This window comes from Aotus nancymaae, unplaced genomic scaffold, assembly GCF_030222135.1.
Source record: "Aotus nancymaae isolate 86718 unplaced genomic scaffold, 86718_ANA_hifiasm-v0.15.2.pri h1tg000004l, whole genome shotgun sequence".
Lineage (NCBI taxonomy): Eukaryota > Metazoa > Chordata > Mammalia > Primates > Aotidae > Aotus > Aotus nancymaae.
In genome coordinates this window covers 33,337,896-33,360,249 of record NW_026988415.1, presented here as the reverse complement: position 1 = coordinate 33,360,249, position 22,354 = coordinate 33,337,896, and the positions used below count along the sequence as shown (strand labels likewise).

Below are 22,354 nucleotides of genomic sequence, written 5' to 3'. Positions count from 1 at the left end.
TAAATAAAAAGAACGACAACAATTGAATGGCAATTTGGGAGCTAAAATATAACATGTGAAATATAAAATTATCCCAGATGAGCTTAACAGAGTAATGGAGATGACAGAAAAGATAGCCAGTGTATTTGAAGATAGATCTATAGAAATCATCCGAAACAGAGATCAGAGAGAAACATATTGAGGAGGAAAAGAACGGACTCTCAGGAATCTGTGAAACAATAGCAAATGCCCTAACATACCCAGGGAATGAGAGGGAAAATGTAAACAAAAACTATTTGCAAAAATAAGGACTGAAAATTCCTGAAATTTGGTGAAAGCAATAAGTTTACAGACACATGAAGCTCAGCACATACCAAGCATCATAAATATGAATTCTAATGGTTAATCTAAGAAAATTTCATTATCCAAATATGTATGAATAATTCATAAAGATTGAAGCAGCAACATTTATAATGGAAAAATGAAAAATGGCAATTTTACTGCCTTTAATAGATATCTAAGAACACGTTATATACTGGTGAAGGTTGAGAATGTTACCAACCTAAACAAGAGTATTACAGAAACAATAGAACTTCAAAATAAAATAATAATGAGTTGTACAAAATCTCTTACTAATGGGCAATAATATTCACATTCAAAGTAGAGGGGTTTGCTCACTGCTTCTTTATTATCAAGAATGAAGCACCAGTTGATCAGTCTCTATCTTGACATATCCTTCAGCCTATTCTGGAAGAAACCGAAAATGTCCAAAGGAAGGATGCTGGTCAACGAACCTTCCAGAATATTTTTTTTATTGCATTTTAGGTTTTGGGGTACATGTAAAAAACATGCAAGATGGTTGCATAGGTGCATACGTGGCAGTGTGATTTGCTGCATTCCTCCCCTTCATCTATATTTGGCATTTCTCCCCATGCTATCTCTCCCCAACTTCCCACCCACCACTGTCCCTCCCCTATTTCCCCCCAACAGACCCCAGTGTGTAGTGCTCCCCTCCCTGTGTCCTTGTGTTCTCATTCTTCAACACCCATCTATGAGTGAGAACATACGGTGTTTGATTTTCTGTTCTTGTGTCAGTTTGCTGACAACGATGGTTTCCAGGTTCATCCATGTCCCTACAAAGGATGCGAACTCATCGTTTTTGATGGCTGCATAATATTCCATGGTGTATATGTGCCACATTTTCCCTGTCCAGTCTATCATCGATGGGCATTTGGGTTGGTTCCAGGTCTTTGCTATTGTAAACTGTGCTGCAATGAACATTCGTGTGCATGTGTCCTTATAGTAGAACGATTTATAGTCCTTTGGATATATGCCCAGTAATGGGATTGCTGGGTCAAATGGAATCTCTATTTCTAGGTCCTTGAGGAATCGCCACACTGTTTTCCACAGTGGTTGAACTAATTTACACTCCCACCAACAGTGTAAAAGTGTTCCTATTTCTCCACATCCTCTCCAGCATCTGTTGTCTCCAGATTTTTTAATGATCGCCATTCTAACTGGCGTGAGATGGTATCTCAATGTAGTTTTGATTTGCATTTCTCTAATGACCAGTGATGATGAGCATTTTTTCATATGTTTGTTGGCCTCATGTATGTCTTCTTTTGTAAAGTGTCTGTTCATATCCTTCGCCCACTTTTGAATGGGCTTGTTTTTTTCTTGTAAATCTGTTTTAGATCTTTGTAAATTTTGAATATCAGCCCTTTGTCAGATGGGTGGGCTGCAAAACGTTTTCCCATTCTGTTGGTTGCTGAATCACTCTAATGACTGTTTCTTTTGCTGTGCAGAAGCTGTGGAGTTCGATTAGGTCCCATTTGTCTATTTTGGCTTTTGTTGCCAATGCTTTTGGTGTTTTGGTCATGAAGTCCTTGCCTATGCCTATGTCCTGAATGGTTTTGCCTAGATTTTCTTCTAGGGTTTTTATGGTGTTAGGTCTTATGTTTAAATCTTTAATCCATCTGGAGTTAATTTTAGTATAAGGTGTCAGGAAGGGGTCCAGTTTCTGCTTTCTGCACATTGCTAGCCAGTTTTCCCAACACCATTTATTAAACAGGGATTCCTTTCCCCATTGCTTGTTTTCATCAGGTTTGTCAAAGATCGGATGGTTGTAGATACGTTGTGTTGCCTCCGAGGCCTCTGTTCTGTTCCATTGGTCTATATCTCTGTTTTGGTACCAGTACCATGCTATTTGATTACTGTAGCCTTGTAGTATAGTTTGAAGTCCGGTAGTGTGATGCCTCCTGCTTTGTTCTTTTTGCTTAGAATTGACTTGGCTATGTGGGCTCTCTTTTGGCTCCATATGAAGTTTAAGGTGTTTTTTTCCAGTTCTGTGAAGAAGGTCATTGGTAGCTTGATGGGGATAGCGTTGAGTCTGTAAATTACTTTGGGCAGTATGGCCATTTTCAGGATACTGATTCTTCCTAACCATGAACATGTAATGTTTCTCCATCTGTTTGTGTCCTCTCTTATTTCGTTGAGCAGTGGTTTGTAGTTCTCCTTGAAGAGGTCCTTTACATTCCTTGTTAGTTGTATTCCTAGGTATTTTATTCTCTTTGTAGCAATTGTGAATGGCAGTTCGTTCTTGATTTGGCTCTCTTTAAGTCTGTTATTGGTGTATAGGAATGCTTGTGATTTTTGCACAATGATTTTGTATCCTGAGACTTTGCTGAAGTTGCTTATCAGTCTCAGGAGATTTTGGGCTGAGACGATGGGGTCTTCTAAATATATAATCATGTCGTCTGCAAATAGAGACAATTTGACTTCCTCCTTTCGTATTTGAATGCGCTTTATTTCTTTTTCTTGCCTGATTGCTCTGGCTGGAACTTCCAGGACTATATTGAATAGGAGTGGTGAGAGAGGGCATCCTTGTCTAGTGCCATATTTCAAAGGGAATGCTTCCAGTTTTTGCCCATTTAGTATGATATTGGCTGTTGGTTTGTCATAAATAGCTTTTATTATTTTGAGATACATTCCATCAATTCCTAGTTTATTGAGGGTTTTTAGCATAAAGCACTGTTGAATTTTGTCAAAGGCCTTCTCTGCATCAATTGAGATAATCATGTGGTTTTTGTCTTCGGTTCTGTTTCTGTGGTGAATTACATTTATAGACTTGCGTACGTTGAACCAACCTTGCATCCCCAGGATGAATCCTACTTGATCATGGTGGATAAGCTTTTTGATGTGCTGTTGCAATCAGCTTGCCAGCATTTTATTGAAGATTTTTGCATCTATGTTCATCATGGATATTGGCCTGAAGTTTTTTTTTCTTGTTGAGTCTCTGCCAGGTTTTGGTATCAGGATGATGTTGGTCTCACAAAATGATTTGGGAAGGATTCCCTCTTTTTGGATTATTTAGAATAGTTTCAGAAGGAATGGTACCAGTTCCTCTTTGTATGTCTGATAGAATTCAGCTGTGTACCTATCTGGACCTGGGCTTTTTTTGGGTGGTAGGCTCTTAATTGCTGCCTCGACTTCAGACCTTGTTATTGGTGTATTCAGGGTTTCTATTTCTTCCTGGTTTATGCTTGGGAGGAGGCAACTGTCCAGGAATTTATCCATTTCTTCCAGGTTTCCTAGTTTATGTGCATAGAGTTGTTTGTAATAATCTCTGATGATGGTTTGAATTTCTGTGGAATCTGTGTTGATATCCCCTTTATCATTTTTTATTGCATCTATTTGGTTATTCTCTCTTTTCTTTTTTATTAGTCTGGCTAGTGGTCTGTCTATTTTGTTGATCCTTTCAAAAAACCAGCTCCTGGATTGGTGGATTTTTTGTAGGGTTTTTTGTGTCTCTATCTCCTTCAGTTCTGCTTTGATCTTAGTTATTTCTTGTCTTCTGCTAGGTTTTGAGTTTTTTTGATCTTGCTCCTCTAGCTCTTTCAATTTTGACGATAGGGTGTCAATTTTAGATCTCTCCTTGCTTCTCATGTGGGCACTTATTGCTATATATTTTCCTCTAGAGACTGCTTTAAATGTGTCCCAGAGATTCTGGTATGTGGTGTCTTCATTCTCGTTGGTTTTGAAGAACATCTTTATTTCTGCCTTCATTCCGTTATTTATCCAGTCCACATTCAAGAGCCAGTTGTTCAGTTTCCATGAAGCTGTGCAGTTTTGAGTTAGTTTCTGAATTCTGAGTTCTAACTTGATTGCACTGTGGTCTGAGAGACTGTTTGTTATGATTTCCATTCTTTTGCATTTGCTAAGGAGTGATTTACGTCACATTATGTGGTCAATTTTAGAGTAGGTGTGATGTGGTGCTGAGAAGAATGTATATTCTGTGGATTTGGGGTGGAGAGCTCTGTAAATGTCTATTAGGTTTGCTTGTTCCAGGTCTGAGTTCAAGTCCTGGATATCCTTGTTAATTTTCTGTCTGGTTGATCTAATATTGACAATGGGGTGTTAAACTCTCCCACTATTATTGTGTGGGAGTCTAAGTCTCTTTGTAAGTCATTAAGAACTTGTCTTATGTATCTGGGTGCTCCTGTATTGGGTGCATATATTTTTAGGATCATTAGCTCTTCTTGTTGCATTGATCCTTTTACCATTATGTAATGTCCTTCTTTGTCTCTTTTGATCTTTGTTGCCTTAAAATCTATTTTATCCGAGATGAGAATTGCAACTCCTGCTTTTTTTTGCTCTCCATTTGCTTGATAAATCTTCCTCCATCCCTTTATTTTGAGCCTTTGTGTATCCTTGCATGTGAGATGGGTTTCCTGGATACAGCACACTGATGGGTTTTGGCTTTTTATCCAATTTGCCAGTCTGTGTCTTTTGATTGGGGCATTTAGTCCATTTGCATTTAGGGTTAATATTGTTATGTGTCAATTTGATACTGCCATTTTGATGCTAGCCGGCTGTTTTGCCCATTAGTTGATGCAGATTCTTCATTGTGTTGATGCTCTTTACAATTTGGTATGTTTTTGAGTGGCTGGTACTGGTTGTTCCTTCCTATGTGTAGTGCCTCTTTCAGGAGCTCTTGTAAAGCAGGCCTGCTGGTGATGAAATCTCTGAGTACTTGCTGGTTTGCAAAGGATTTCATTTTTCCTTCACTTATCAAGCTTAGTTTGGCTGGATATGAAATTCTGGGCTGAAAATTCTTTTCTTTAAGGATGTTGAATATTGGCCCCCACTCTCTTCTGGCTTGTAGGGTTTCTGCTGAGAGATCTTCTGTGAGTCTATTGGGCTTCCCTTTGTGGGTAATCCGACCTTTCTCTCTGGCTGCCCTTAGTATTTTCTCCTTCATTTCAACCCTGGTGAATCTGATGATTATGTGCCTTGGGGTTGCTCTTCTTGAGGAATATCTTTGTGGTGTTCTCTGTATTTCCTGGACTTTAATATTGACCTGCCTTGCTAGGTTAGGGACGTTTTCCTGGATAATATCCTGAAGAGTATTTTCCAGCTTGGATTCATTCTCTTCGTCACATTCAGGTACACCTATTAAACGTAGATGACGTCTTTTCACATAGTCCCATATTTCTTGTTGACTTTGTTCATTCCTTTTTACCCTGTTTTCTATAATCTTGCCTTCTCGTTTTATTTCATTGAGTGGATCTTCGACCTCTGATATCCTTTCTTCTGCTTGGTTGATTCGGCTGTTGAAACTTGTGCATGCTTCACGACGTTCTCATGTTGTATTTTTCAGCTCCATCAATTCACTTATCTTCCTCTCTAAGTTGTCCATTCTCATTAGCTTTTCGTCAAATCTTTTTTCAAGGTTCTTAGTTTCTTTGCATTGGGTTAGAACATGTTCTTTTAGCTCACAGAAGTTTCTTATTATCCACCTTCTGAAGCCTAATTCTGTCATTTCATCACACTCATTCTCCATCCAGCCTTGTTCCCTTGCTGGTCAGGAGTTGTGATCCCTTGCAGGAGGAGAGGTGTTCTGGTTTCGGGGGTTTTCATCCTTTTTGCGCTGGTTTCTTCCCATCTTTGTGGATTTATCCACCTGTCAGCTTTGTAGTTGCTGACTTTCTGATTGGGTCTGTGAGTGGACGTCCTGCTTGTTGATGATGAAGTTATTTCTGTTTCTTAGTTTTCCTTCTAACAGTCTGGCCCCTCTGCTGTAGGACTGCTGAGGTCCACTCCAAGCCCTGCTTGCCCAGGGATCACCTGCAGCAACTGCAGAACAGTAAGCGTTGCTACCAGTTTCTTCTTCTGCTGTCTTTGTCCCAGAATGATACCCACCAAATGTCAGTCTGAGCTCTCCTTTATGAGGTGACTCTTTGGATATATGGGGGCCAGGGAGCTGCTTGAGGAAACAGTCTGTCCTTTATAGGAGCTCAAGTGCTGAGCTGTGAGCTCTGTTGTTCATTCAGAGCTGCTGGGCAGGTACGTTTAAGTCTGCTGCAGCAGAACTCAAACCCTTTGTTTTCCCATGTGTTCTGTCCTGTGGAATTAGGACTTTATTTATGAGTTTCTGTTGTGCTGTTGCCTTTTTTTTTTTTTTCAGGGCTGCCCTGTCCACCAAGGAGGCAGCCAGTCACTGTCTGCCTGCAGAGGCTTTGCTGAGCTGCTATGGGCTCCGCCCAGCTGCCGTGTGAACTTCCCTGCAGTCCTGTTTATATGAGTGTAGTTAGAACTGCCTCGGCAATGGTGGCCCACCTCTGTATTGGCGGACTCTCTCTGTAATGGCGGGCTGCCTCGGCAATGGCGGGTTGCCTAGGCAATGGTGGACTACCTCCACAGTGGTGGAGTGCCTCGGTAATGGCAGACGCCCCTCCCCTACAGAGCTGGACCATCCCGGGTTCAGCTGTGCTTGCTGTGAAACTCTCATCCCAGAGCGTTTCCAGTTGCTGTTTTTTTTTTTTTTGTAGGGGTGGGACCAGCCAAACCTGATCACCTGGCTCCCTGCCTCAGTGCCTTTTTTTTTTTTTAGTTGAACCATCAACTCTCTCCCAAGTGTTCCAGTCGCCTGTTGAAAAGGCACCGGGATCTGTGTGATTTCCCTTGCAGCAACCCACTGCGCTGGCTGAAACAGTGGCACTGAGATTCATGGTGCTTTTTTGCCCAGGAATCTCCTGGCCTGGCTCCCTGTTTCAGTCCCCTTTTTTAGTCAGCTGAATGGGCGACTGTGCCTTCCTGGAACTCCACTGCCAGCTAAAAGGGGACCCAGTCTGCACCAGGAAGTGCCATGCCGGGGCGCCAGCAAAACAGCTGCACCAGCCAAAACAGATGGGCTGGTGACCCATGGGGCTCCTCTGCCTGGGAATCTCCTGGTCTGTGGGCAATAAAAATCCATCTGGAAATGCAGCGTCCACTCACCCTCTGTGCTTTCACTGGGAGCTGCAGTCCTTAGCTGCTCCTAACTGGCCATCTTGGATCTTCTTATCCCTTCCAGAATATTTTAACAACCACATTTCACCTTTCTTTTCCTTACTTCCCCAAGAAAACAAGATTGTGAATTGTTTATTTATCCTGTAAGGTAGTCAAACCTACTAAGGTTGCATAGGAGAAAAGCCCAGTATCTAAGATAATTCTCACAAGTCTAACAGACTAGAATATGATACATCATAAAACAATTCACCAACAGAACATTTAAAAGTTGGTTTTTTTTCGTGATTCAGTTGCTAGATTCTAACAAAGTTTTGTCATTACAAAAACTTTAAACTTTTAATACTGCTCCAGTGTGGAAACTTTAGCACTATTAAATATAACTCAGATCTCAACTTTTCAACTTAGAACACCAATGTTAAAAACAATTTACTTGGAATGTTCTGCTAATTCTGGCACCAGCTCAAATTCAGACTTTATGGCACACCAAAGACTATCATCAAAATGGCAACAGTAATTCAGCTGGTAACTGTTAGAAGTAAAAATAACAAGAGTTTCTGTCACTTACTAATCTTTTCTTCTAGTATCTAACAAAATGTTTGGCACATAGAAAACAAATAGCTAACATAGGGTAAATTAAGGAATAAATAGGTAACATAAAAGTAATTTATGTGAGAGAGAAGTTTAGTGTTCTGTCTCTCCACAAGAGCAATAAAATGACCTGGAAACAGTTGTCAGAATCAACTACTATGAAACTCAAATTTCTAACCAAAAAACTAAAACAAACAACTGAATGCTAAATAAAGAAGAAACCCACTGTTTTGCAGTAAGAGAGCACTGTAGCATTTTAAGCAACCTGCCACCATATCCCATTTACAGATATGCAGCTAATTTGAAGATGAAAGCCTGCACTCCTGATGCATGTTGCTAGTGCCAAAGAAATACAGATCTTTTCCTCAAAGAAATGTGCTTGTTTTTTTATACTTCTTTGATGGCTCCCTGAAGGACTGGGACAATAACTTGCCTTTGTGTTGTCTGACTCAGAGCATTTCCAGGGCTTAGACGATGTTCTGGTTGGAGTTTGCCAGAAGTATTAAAAGACAGAAGCACTGTTTGCAGCAGACTAGGACAAGTAATACTAGACCACACAAACAAGAAACAAGTTGAATGGCCTGGGAAGAAAGAGGCTGAGAATGGAGATATGTTGCAAAAGAAAACTTTAAGTCAGTCAAATATAACAGAGAATGAAAAAAGCCACACATGACATGCCTAAGGATGCCAGAATACTTAGAAATAGCTTGGAAAGACACTATTCTTTCACCTATAGCTGGGCTGTCCTTCAGCCTCTGAGATTCTGCTCAATCATAAAGTTGAGGCTAAAGTAGAGTTATAAACAACCTTGTTAAGCATTGAAGGAAGGTCTCAAACAGAGCCAACCTGCAAAAATTAAGAAAGCATTTATTCTTTTTTTGATTTGTCAACTGGTATTTAAGAAGCCTCTGTAAAAGTGCTAGGTAACCACCAAACTAACAGGATGCTGATTTCAGCTGCCACAGAAGACCAAGGTAAAAGAAAATAGAGTTTACAAAACTAGTTTTGAAAAATCACTAGACAGGCAAACAAAATCAACCCACAACAAGTAGCAACAACTAACTTCAGGAAGGGAGGGAAATTGGATTTACAGAGCTGCCACATTGTAATATTAAGATGTCCAAGTTTTACCAATATTAAAAAGCATACGAATAAACTGGAAAGTATGACCTATTTTCAGAAAACAAAATAGAAACTAGTCATGAGGAAGCCCAAGCATTGGACTTAATAGATCAACTATCTCAAATGTGCTCAAAGAGCTGAAGGAAACCATGGAGTAAGAACTAATGCAAACCAGAAGAACAATGTCTCAAGGAACAGAGAATATAATTAAAGAGATAAAATTGTAAAAACAAAAAATAGAAATATGGCGGCTAACAATTATAATAACTGAAATGAAAAAGTCACAGGAGGGAATCAATAGCAGAATTTAGCAGACAGAAGAAATAATCACAGAACATGAAGATAAGTCAGTTGTGATTATCCAGTGCAAGGAGCATAAAAAGAAAATAATAAAGAAAAATGAACAATGCCTAAGGGACCTTTGAGACACTATCAAATGTACTGATATATGCACAATGGGATTTCCAGGAGATGAGAGATAAAAAGGATCAGAAAAAATATTTAAAGAAATAATGGCCAAAACTTTCCAACTTTGAAGAAAGACATGACTATAAATCTAGGAAGTTCAATGAACTCTAAGCAACAATTATTCCAAAAGATCCAAACCAAGGAAAAGTATAATCAAATTCTTGTAAGACAAAGAGAGAATCTTAAAAGTGGCAAGAGACAAGCATCTCATCACATACAAAGTATCTTCAACAAGATTAACAGTGAATTTCTCTTCAGAAATCATAGAGGCCAGAAAGCAGTGAGATGGCATATTCAAAGTGCTGAAAGAAAAAGTTGTCAAATAAATGCCTTAAATCTGGCAAAGCTGTCCTTCAGAAAATAGAGAAATTAAAACACTCCCTGGGGGAAAAAAAAAAAGCAAAAACAGAAACAAAATATCAGAGGTAGTTAATTACCAGTGGACCTACTCTAAAAAAAATGCTAAAGGGAGTCCATCAGGATGAAATGAGAGGACACCAAAAAGTACCTTGAAGGCATATAAAGAAATAAAAAACAACAAAAGTAGCTACAAAGCAAATATAAAATCCAGTGGGATTGTAACATGGGTTTGTTATGCCTGTTTTGATTTTCGATTTCATTTAAAAGGTAAATACATAAAGTAAGAAATATAAATCTATATTAATGAGCACCAGATGTGTAAAAAATGTGATTTGTGACAATAATAACACAAAAAATGATGAAGCTGTAAAGAAACAAATTCTTTGTATAGTATTGAAACTAAGTATCTATAATTAAAACTTGATTGTCATGAAAGAAAGATTATAATTACCACCCCCAGGTTAATCAAAGTAAAAAATTAAAACAATACAAAGAGAATGAGACAAGAAGAGAATTCTTACAAAAAAGTCAGTTAATCACAAAAATATCAGTTAAGCACAAATGAAGGCAGTGACAGAAAAAATTATAGTATATGTTATAGATAAAATGGTGCAAGTATATTTTCTTTACTGTAATTACTTTAAATGTGAAGGAAGTATATTTTCCAGTTAAAAGCAAAATGGATAAAAATACATAATTCAATTATATTCTTTAAATTAAAGACTGACTTTAGACATAAGGACACATGTATGTTGAATACAAAAAGATGGAAAAAGATATTCCATACAAATAGTAACCAAAAGAGAGTTGAGGTGGCTAAACTTGTCAGACAAAATAGAACTTAAGAAGAAAGTTGTTGTGAAAGACAAAGAAGACAAAGAAGAACATCATCTATTGATTTCAAGCCATCAAGAACATATATATAAACATATATGTACTAACATCAGAGCCCAACAGTTACAGGAATTGAAAAATAAAAGAATTAAAGGGAGAAAAAGATAGATCTATAATAATATTTTGAGATATGAATACTCAATTTTCAAGCACAGAACAAGATAGAAAATCAATGAGAAAATTAGAGGACTTGAACAGTATAAAACAACTAATTCTAACAGACAGATATAGAACATTCCATCTAACAACAACAAGAAATACATTTTTTCTCATGTGCACATGGAACATTCTCTGGGATAGATCATATGTTTGACCATAAATCAAACCTCAATATATTTAAAATATTATTATTATTCAAAGTATCCTAATACATTAAAAATATTCCTCAAAGTTGAAGTCAGCAACAAAAAGAAAACTGACAAATTTGCAAATTTGCAAAAATTAAACAATATTAAACAACCAATAAGTGAAAGAAGAAATTACAAATTAATTCAAAAATATACCACAATTTTTGGTATATTGTTTTTATTCTGCCATTTTCAATTAAGTTTTTATTCTGCCATTCTCAAAATGGCAGAATATAAACTTCATATACCAAAAGTTATGGTATGCATTAAAAGCTGTGCTCAGAGGGACATTTATACCTGTAAATGGCTACATTTAAAAATAAAAAGAACTCAAATTAATGACCTAACTTTTACACCTTAAAAAACTAAAAAAGAAGAGCAAGTTTAACCCAAACTCACAAAAGAACTGAAATGATGTAGATTAAATTAGAAATAAACAAAATAGAGAATAGGAAAAAAATAAAGACAATAAAACCAAAAGTTTTTCTTTTTTTGAAAAGATCAAAAAAGTTGACAAATCTTTAGCTAGACAGACTTAGGGAAAAAGAGAAGGCACAAATTACTGAAATCAGAAATGAAAGTGGGGGCATTACTACTAACCTTACAGAAAGTAAAAGCATTGGTCGGCCAATCCTCCTGGTGTGGTAGCTCATGCCTGTAATTCTAGCACTTTGGGAGGCCAAAGTGAGAGGATTGCTTGAGCCCATGTGTTCAAGACCAGCCGAGGCAACATGGTGAAAACCTATCTCTACAAAAAAAACTTAAAACCAAGCCAGGTATGATGCCACATGTCTGTAGCCCCAGCTACTCAGGAAGCTTAGTTAGGAGGATTGCTTGAGCCCAGGAGGTTAAGACTGCAGTGAGCCATTGTTGCACCACTGCAAACTAGCCTGGAAAATGGAGCAAGACTCTATCTCAAAAAAAAAAATTAAAAGGATTATAAAACAATACAATGATCAATTATACTCCAGTAAATTAAATAATTAGATTAAGTGGAAAAATTCCTAAAAACACACAGGCTACCAAAAGTGACTCAAGAAGAAACAGAGAATCTGAAGAGACCTATAACAAGTAACAATATTGACTCAGTAATCAAAAACCTCTCAACAATAAAAGCTCAAGATGACATAGTTTTGCTTTTGAATTTCACCAAACATTTAAAAAATTAATACCAATTTTTCTCAAACTTTTCTAAAAAATAGAAAATGAGGGACATTTTGTAATATATTCTATTAGACCAGCATCATCCTAATATCAAAGCCAGCTAGACATTACAAGAAAACTATAGACTAGTGTTGCTTTTTAATATGAATGCAAAAGTCCTCAATAAAATACTAGCAAATGAAATTCAGCACCATATTATATACCCATTATTAAATGGGATTTATCTCAGGGATGCAAGAGGGATTTAACATACAAAAACTAATCAATGTAATGTATCACATTAACAGAATGAAGGTATACGAACCACAAGACTATGTCAATTGATGCAGAAAAAAAAAAATTTTAAATCCATCACTTTTTTATGATAAAAAATGTTCAACAAACTAGGAATAAAAGAACACTTCCTTGACAGGCATTTATAAAAAACAAGTACAAAAATAAAAACAAAACCAAGTCAATAGTGAAAGACTGATTTTCCTCTAAGATCAGGGAAAAAAAAACAAAATGCCCACCTTCATTACTTCTATTTATCATGGTACTGAAAATTCTGTGTAGATCAATTAGTCAAAGAAAGGAAATAAAAGGAAGAGGAAAATTTGAAAAGAAGAAATAAAATTATTTATGTTTGCAGAAGACATGACCTTATATATGGAAAATCCCAAAGAATCAACACAAAACATAGATCTAATAAATGAATTCAGCAAAATTGCAGGACATTTGTAGTTCTATGCACAGCGATGAACAGTCCATGAAAGAATTTAAGAAAACAATTCTATTTACAACAGCTTCCAAAGAAACTTCAGTTGATAATAGCATCAGCCACAAAAAAGAATTAAGTATTGATACATGCTACGAAATAGATAAACCTCAAAAACATTTGCTAGGTGAAAGAAGCCAGACACAAAAAGTCACAAATTGTATGATTCTATTTATATGAAATATCCAAATTAATTAAATCCATAAAGATAGAAAGCATATTAGAGGTTGGCAGGGGATGGCTGAGGGGAGAATGGGGAGTATCTGCTTAATGGGTATGCAGTTTTCTTTTGGAGTGATGAAATGTTTTTGAACTAGAGACAGGTGCTGATTATGCAATACTGTGAATGTACTAGATGCCATCGGACTGTACACTTTAAAGAGATTAATTTTATGTTGTGTAAATTTTACCTCAACAAAAAGTATGTCACACTGAAGGTATCATTATCATGATCATCATCATCATCACTATGGAAAATAATGTTTCCTAAATTTCGCTTTCTTGAAAAGGTTTAGATTGTGTGAGGAAAATATAAGCTGACTAATATTTAAGACTATAGTCAGTACAATTTGGATGACATGTTCTTGTCTTCTCTCTGTTCTCTTTCAGATTATGTCTGGCCACTACCTAGATATTTGTGCCCCGTCTGGATTTCTTTAGATGTTTTATTTTCAACAGCGTCCATCATGCACCTCTGCGCTATATCGCTGGATCGGTATGTAGCAATACGTAATCCTATTGAGCATAGCCGTTTCAATTCGCGGACTAAGGCCATCATGAAGATTGCTATTGTTTGGGCAATTTCTATAGGTAAATAAAACTTTTTGGCCGTAAGAATTGCAGCGGCTATGCTCAATACTTTCGGATTATGTACTGTGAACAACGTACAGACGTCGACTGGTAACATTTGCGTTTGATCGGGTTCTTCTATTTAGTAATTATTCTTAACCTATTTATCTGATATTTAGGTTAACAATAATGAAATGGATGAAATGTGTATGAATATGTAAATATAAAGTTTCCCTTTATGCTGCTAAATTATTTTATAAGTTAGTATGCCAATGAATTCTGCAACACAGATACAAAATATTTGAAATATTTTCAATGCTTTGAAGATGAGAAAAATATAAAGTCAAAATTAAAGTCTAAATTTTAAAAAATATAACATTTCAATTTTACATTGAAAAGCCACATGTATCCCAGAATATTAACTTTAGTATTTTTATTCTAAATTCTTATCTTTTTCAGTAGAAAAAATAATAATGCAATCTAAATCTTGATGAAGTAAATACGTCTAAATTTATTTTGCTATGAGACCTAAAATGTACAATTTTCCCTCGGTTTTAATTGTCTTCTTGAATTCTGGGTATACAAAAAGAAAAAAGTTATTCATTTCTTTAAAGATTTGTAGGAGTTTAAAGGGAAAGAAATGATCAATTATTGCTTATACTTGAGGTATTCATAAGTGCTAACATTAAAAGAAATTTAACCAATTGGAATTTAGGGGTTTTACAATCCTCTTTTCTTCCTCTTCTAGTTGGAGTTTAACTTATGTCCCATTAAATAATTTTTCTTCAAATTTATATTTTTGTAAAAGATTCCGGTAAAGCATGCAACAGGATCAAGACCTCTATTTAATCTTCACTAATATCATCTAAATATTTTGACTCTGGGTTTATTGATCAAATAAAGTGAAGTTTTAAGATTGTTCTATTGTAGATTGTTCCATCGGTATATAGCACAGACACCTTTGAATAAACAGTCATGAAGCTTGTCCCAAAAGAAAAAAAAGAAGTTACATAATAGTTTGACTTACAAATTCAAGGGTTCACAGATTTTGCCCCAGCTCTTTGGGATCAAAGAGTTCATCTAAAAAGATGCCAGCTTTTATGGTGCTTTCAAAGGAAATACACAGGTAAATATTGGTGCATCAGCTTCTAGTAATGACAGACTGAGTAATTTGCAATGACTCTTGTGCTAAAGACAATTAAACACATGGATAAAATACTAAAATCCCTGAGAAGCTAATGAAATAGAAATTACTATTGGCTAAGATCCAGAAAAAGACAAAAATCCAAGAAAAATGATTATGACTTCTGGTTCACTTTTCCCAATGATGCATTATAAACCTGAAGATGAAGATGTGACTGACAGGTGGTGACGATCATTTCAGTCTCATAAGCAAAGGAGGACTAAAGTAGGAATACGGAGTCTGGCAAGGGCCAACCAACCTGAATTTAATTCTGGGATCACAAAGAACCAGACACTAGGAATAAGGATAGACCAAGATTAAATCACCATAGATACGGAATTCAGCCCTGGTTCAAGTCATCTATGTAAATGAGAGAAATCTTGGGCCCTAAAATTGGATTTAGATGATTTCATGTTGTTCAGGATTCTAATTTGGGGACATACACAAAAAAAAACCATCATCCTAGGTTTCAACTTATTTCTTTCAATAATTTTCAAATGCTGTCACTGAAATACAATGATAAGCAGATATGTGAAGAGACAATTCAACATGAACCAGATATAGGACAATAAAAAATAATAGAAATAAACCTACAAACACTTCAAATAATTGAGTTATCAGACATAGACTTTAAATAATTATTTTAAAGAGCACATGGAAATTGCATGCTGATCTTAAACACTTCAGCAAGAAACTGCAAACTATAAACAATGACATTAAGATTCTAGAAACACCTAGAAAATATAGAGCTTAAGCATAATATGAAAAATGAATGGCCAGGTACAGTGGTTCACACCTGTAATCCCAGCACTTTGGGAGGACAATGCAGGCGGATCACTTGAGGCCAGGAATTTGAGACCAGCCAGGACAACATGACAAAACCCTACCTCTACTAAAAATACAAAAATTAGCCAGGCGTGGTAGCACACACCTGTAATCCCAGCTACTTGGGAGGCTGAGGTGGGAGGATCACTTGACCCCCAGAGGTCAAGGGTGCAGTGAGCTGAGATCATACCACTGCATTCCAGCCTGGGCAACAGAGTAAGACTCTGCCACACATGCACAGAAATTAATTAATTTAAAAAAAAAAAAAACACCTAAGAACTCTGTGGCAGAGTAGACACGGCTAAAGAGAGAATTGTTGGAGACTAGTAAGAAGAAACTATAATGAATAAAGCGTGGAAAATTGAAGGATAGAAAACAGAAAATAGTATAAAATGGGGAAAGTTCCACAAGGAGAGAGAAGAATGGCAGAAAAGCAATATATGAAAACTAATGGCTTTCAGAATTGTTGAAAGACATTCTCACATTTAAAGAGCTCACCAAATCTCAAGAAAAATGAATAAAAAACAATGAACAGCTAGATCCATCATAAGGATGTTGAAGAAATAAAGAAAAAGCATTGCAGTGATAAGATGAATGAATGCTTTCTAAACATCAATAATGAAAGTCAGAAGATGTTGGAGTATAGTGTCAATGCACTGGAAAAGAAACAGGATGCTAAACTAGATTTATATATTCAGCAAAATTATACCTAATGAATCAAGGTGAAATAAAGACATTATCAGAGAAAAAAAAACCTGAGAACATACCAACAGCAGATTTCTACTTAAGGAAGTACCAAAGTTTGTTCTTAGAGCAAAGGGAAATGGCAACAAGTGGAAGGTTGGAAATGCAGGAAGCAATTAAGAGCAGTGAAATGGTAAATGTGGGGTTAAATATAAATAAATATTGACTGTAGAAACCAATAACAATGTCTCTGGGGCTCAGAATATTTAGGGAATTAAAATACATAAGACAATAGCACATAAGTAAAAAGCATTGAAGGGAAGCTGCTTTCATTGTCCAGAATAAATATAAAAACGGCATTTAATATTATGCTTTGATGAATAAAGCATGGCTTGTGCATTCAAGGGTAACCACTAATAGAACCACTAATAGAACTGAAAATGAATGTTTAATTTCTGAATTTACAGAAGATTATTATAAAATAATAAATATTATCTGGGTATAGCAGCATGTGCCTGTAGTTCTAGCTACTCAGAAGGTTGAGGTGGGAGGATCACTTGAACTTAGGCATTTTGAGGCTGCAGTGAGCTATGATCATGCCACAATACTTCAGCCTTGGTGAGAGAGTGAGATCCTGTCTCTACAAATAAAAGATAAAATGAAATAATAAAATAAATCCCAAAGGAGGTAATAAAAGATAGAAAAATATAAAACACAAACTAAATGGCAGAATTAAAACCAAATGTATCCCTAATTATATTAATTACTAAGTATTCTAAGAATGTCATATAGGCTTTCAAAAAAATAAGAGAACTATATGTTACAAGAGCCATATATAAAGCCTAAGGAAAGTAAAAGGATAAAAACAAATAGAAACATTCCTCCATCCAAACACTATCCAAGAGAAAGACTGTGTAGCTATATTAATATTTGTCAAAAAAGATTTTCACCATAAAACAAATACTCTAGAGAAAGATTACTTAATGATGAAAGATTCAATACATCTAGAAGACATAACATAATAATTTTGCATGTACATAATAATAATATATATATACACATATTTAATGTACATAGTATGTACAATACAAAGCAAAAGAGGACAGAACTTCAGGGTCAGATAGAGAAGTCTACAATCATGGCATACATCTTAGCACATCCCTCTCAGCAATTGTATGAAAACAATTAACAAACCTGAACTCAATAACAAGTGAAGAATGCATATTCCCATCATTGCACAAGAAATATTTATCAAAATTGACCACATGTTTATCCATAAAGTAATTCCTCATTACATTTCAAAGGGTTAGAATAATAAATTGTTTTTTCTTTGAAATTCAAAGGAGATAAAAATGACTTCAAAATAGTAGAAAAATCTTCATATATTGGGAAATTAAGAAAATGTTTCCAAACTTTGACCTAAAGGATTTCAAATCCATTGATGATTCTTCCCTAAACTATTTATTGCTAAGGTGATACGATGATAATTTTTCTCACTTTATCCTTCTTTTTTCCTTTATTTGTTGGCACTTTACTGTAAGGAAGGGTTTTCCCTCCAAGTCTTTGTTATTTATTAGTTCATGTTGGTAGGGACTCCTCGATTCTTTTGTATTCAGTGTAAGATACGTGATTCATGGCCAGGTGCGGTGGCTCATGCCTGTAATCCAAGCACTTTGGAGGCCAAGGTGGGCGGATCACCTGAGGTTGGAAGTTCAAGATATATGATTCATTATTGCCCTTAATTATTTTGATGCTCAAATTGTCTCATATTTTTCTAAGAACTCCTTTTGTATCCTGAGACTTTGCTGAAGTTGCTTAACAGCTTAAGAAGATTTTGGGCTGAGACAACGGGGTCTTCTAACTATACAATCATGTCATCTGCAAATAGAGACAATTTGACTTCCTCTTTTTCTAATTGAATAGAATTTATTTCTTTTTCTTGACTTATTGCCCTGGACAGAACTTTCAATACTATATTGAAAAGGAGTGGTGAGAGAGGACATCCTTGTTTTGTGCCAGTTTTCAAAGGGAATGCTTCCAGTTTTTGCTCATTCTGTGTGATATTGGCTGTGGGTTTGTCATAAATAACTCTTATTATTTTGAGATACGTTCTATCGATGCCTAGTTTATTAAGAGTATTTAGCATAAAGGGCTGTTGAATTTTGTCTGCATCTATTGAGAGAATCACGTGGTTTTTGTCTTTGGTTCTGTTTATGCGATGGATTACGTTTATAGATTTGCATATGTTGAACCAGCCTTGTATCCCAGGGATGAAGCCGACCTGATCGTGATGGATAAGCTTTTGGGTGTGTTGTTGGATTTGGTTTGCGAGTATTTTACTGAGGTTCACATTAATGTTCATCATGGATATTGGCCTGAAATTTTCTTTTTTAGTTGGGTCTTTTCCAGGTTTTGGTATCAGGATGATGTTGGTCTCATAAAATGAGTAAGAGAGGATTCCCTCTTTTTGTATTGTTTGGAATCGTTTCAGAAGAAATGGTGCCAGCCCTTCTACCTCTGGTAGAAATCAGCTGTAAACCCGTCTGATCCTGGACTTTTTTTTGGTTGATAGGCTGTTAATTGCTGCCTCATTTCAGACCTTGTTATTGGTCTATTCAGGGATTCAACTTCTTCCTGGTTTAGTCTTGGGAGAGTGTAAGCATCCAGTAATCTAACCATATCTTCTAGATTTACTGGGGTTTATTTGCATTGAGGTGTTTGTAGTATTCTTTGATGGTAGTTTGCATTTCTGTGGGATTGATGGTGATATCCCCTTTATCATTTTTTATTGCATCTATTTGATTCTTCTCTCTTTTCTTCTTTGTTAGTCTGGCTAGCAGTCTATCTATTTTATTGATCTTTTCAAAAAATCATCTCCTGGATTCATTGATTTTTTGAAGGGTTTTTTGTGTCTTTTTCTCCTTCAGTTCTGCTCTGATCTTAGTTATTTCTCATATTCTGCTAGCTTTTGAATTTGTTTAATCTTGCTCCTCTAGTTCTTTTCATCATGACATTAAGGTGTCGATTTTAGATCTTTCCTCATTTCTCTTGTGGATATTTAGTGCTATAAATTTCCCTTTAGACACTGCTTTAAATGTGTCCCAAAGATTCTGGTATGTTTTGTCTTCATTCTTATTGGTTTGGAAGAACATATTTATTTCTGCCTTCATTTCATTATTTATCCAGTAGTCATTCATTGTTCAGTTTCCATGCAGTTGTGCAGTTTTCAGTAAGTTTCTTAATCCTGAATTCTAATTTGATTGTACAGTGGTCTGAGAGACTGTTGTGATTTCCATTCTTTTGCATTTGCTGAGGAGTGGTTTGCTTCCAATTATATGGTCAATTTTAGAGTAAGTGCAATGTAGTGCTGAGAAGAATGTATTTCTGTGGATTTGGGGTGGAGAGTTCTGTAGATGTCTCTTGGGTCCACTTGGTACAGAACTGAGCTCAAGTCCTGGATATCCTTGTTAATTTTCTGTCTCGTTGATCCATCTAATATTGACAGTGGGGTGTTAAAGTCTCCCACTATTATTGTGTGGGAGTCTAAGTGTCTTTGTAGATCATTAAGAACTTCCTTTATGTATCTTGGTGCTTCTGTATTGGATGCATATATATTTAGGATCATTAGCTCTTCTTGTTGCATTGTTTCCTTTACCATTATGTAATGCCCTTTTTTTTCTCCTTTGATTTTTGTTGGTTTAAAGTCTGTTTTATCAGAGACTAGGATTGCAACCTGTGCTTTTTTTTCATCTCCATTTGCTTGGTAAATCTTCCTCCATCCCTTTATTTTGAGCCTATGTGTGTCTTTGCACATGAGATGTATCTCCTGAATACAGCACACTGATGGGTCTTGACTCTTTATCCAGTTTGCCAGTCTGTGTCCTTTGATTGGGGCATTTAATCCATTTACATTTAAGAGGTTAATACTGTTATGCATGAATTTGATCCTGCCATTTTGATGCTAGCTGGTTGTTTTGCCTGTTAGTTGATGCAGTTTCTTCATAGTGTTGATGGTATTTACAATTTGGTGTATTTCTGCAATGGAAGCTCAGTATGCTCCTTGCTAATAGGATATCATTGCCTATCTATCAATACCTTTAATCTCAATCCAAGAACACAGGATTCTTTTGCTACTTTCCCATTCTTTATTTTTCCTCATTTTCTCACAGTGAGTAATTTTGTCCCAAAACAATTGATATATTTATTGTTCATATTTTCTATATCCTACAACACAACAAATTAATTTCAGAATTTCTATATCCATACTGCTACCAATAAATGAAATGCTATGTTTAAAATTTCATTGTCATTTTATCATCAGAATGTTTTCCACCAACAGCATATAGTCAAAGCATTGTTCAAAATGCTAGGATTAGTTTGAATTTTTTTTCTCTGTGGTTCTGATACCCATTGTTCACATTTAAAGATTTTGTTTCATTTTTGCATGTATCCCCAACCTTCTTGACTTTATTTTTAATATGTAAAACCTTAATATGATGCTTCAATGGTTAAAACTATGCAAATAACATACTCAGAGAAGAGTCACTTACTCTTCTATTCCTTGGTTAACCCATTCATTCATTTCCAGAATTCTTGAGTTTATTTTTACAAAAAGATGATTATACACAAATACACATATTGTTATTTTTCCTTTCTTAAATAAAAGATAAAATGCTACATACAAATTAATATTTTGTTCTGGTTTGTTCTTTCATTTGGTATTATGTCCTGGGAATCACTCTATCGATTGATAATAAGATGATAGATATACACCTAACTTTATCATGTAAATGGCCTAAATACTCCCATTGAAAGCTAAATTCATTCTATTTTTTTTTACACTCACTAGTAATGGATTGCCTAGATACATTTTATTTACCCAATCTTCTTTGTATAGTCATGTAAGTTGTTTCCAATATTTGGAAGCAACCAATAATTCTACTTGGAATAATTTTGTGTGTGTGTGTGTGTGTGTGTGTGTGTCCCTCTGTGTGTGTGTGTGTGTGTGTGTGTGTATGTCTGTGTTTCATATTATTGGAAGTTTATCTTTTAAATAAATTCTTGCTCAAATGTATTCAGAATTTATCTTCTAAATAAATTCTTAGAAGTGGAGTTGATTGATCAAGGGGTATATGTAGTTAGGGGTTGAACCATTTTGCATTCCCACCAACAATGCAAGAAAGCCTCTTTTTCCCCAAAACCTTGGTAATGAAGTTTATTTTCAAACTTTTTAAATTTTGCAAATCCCATAAGCAAGAAATGTTACCTCCGTGTAGTTTTGATTTGTATCTATTTTATTTGACTGAAGTTCATATGATTAAATGTATGAAAACCACTTAAGTGCCATTGCTAAATTGGTTTTTCAGGGTTCTTCTGCTCATTTTTTAACATTTTTATTTCTTAATTTTAATAGCTCTTTCTAAATTATAGATACTAACCATTTTACATGTTATAAATGAAAACATTTTCTGTGTGCCATTTGATATAGTTATGGTATTTTGCCATGCGAAATTATTTTATTTTCATGTAGTTCATCTTATCAGATTTCCTTTTTATGTTGAGAGTAATAGCAACAAATCCTTTCCCCTAACTCAGATTGGACAATAAATCACCCATATTTTTCTCATTCTTTTACATTTAGACCTCTAATACATTTGGAGTTTATTCTTGTATATCGTGACATACACGTTCAATTTTTGTTTCTTCAAACTAATTTTGTCTCATGCCGTTTATTTAAAAAGTCCATCTGTCCTGTGATTTGAGATGCCATCTTTATAGTATATTAAATATTCTTATATATCTGGGCCTATTTCTGAAGTTTACATTCTATTCCACTGCTCTGTCTAATCAAATGCCAATTTCACAATTTCACACTTTTAATTTTAAATGTTATTACATAAATGT

The 22,354-nt window shown here is 35.6% G+C and overlaps 1 protein-coding gene across 2 annotated transcripts in view; it reads left to right on the top strand.

The window, feature by feature from the left end:
• Positions 1–22,354, top strand: part of HTR2C (5-hydroxytryptamine receptor 2C) — a 281,512-nt gene that overhangs the window by 199,075 nt on the left and 60,083 nt on the right. For both annotated transcript variants that reach the window (XM_012451777.2, XM_012451778.2), the window contains exon 4: positions 13,579–13,779. In XM_012451777.2, coding sequence (XP_012307200.1) covers positions 13,579–13,779 — 201 coding nt within the window. The remainder of the gene's footprint in view (positions 1–13,578; positions 13,780–22,354) is intronic.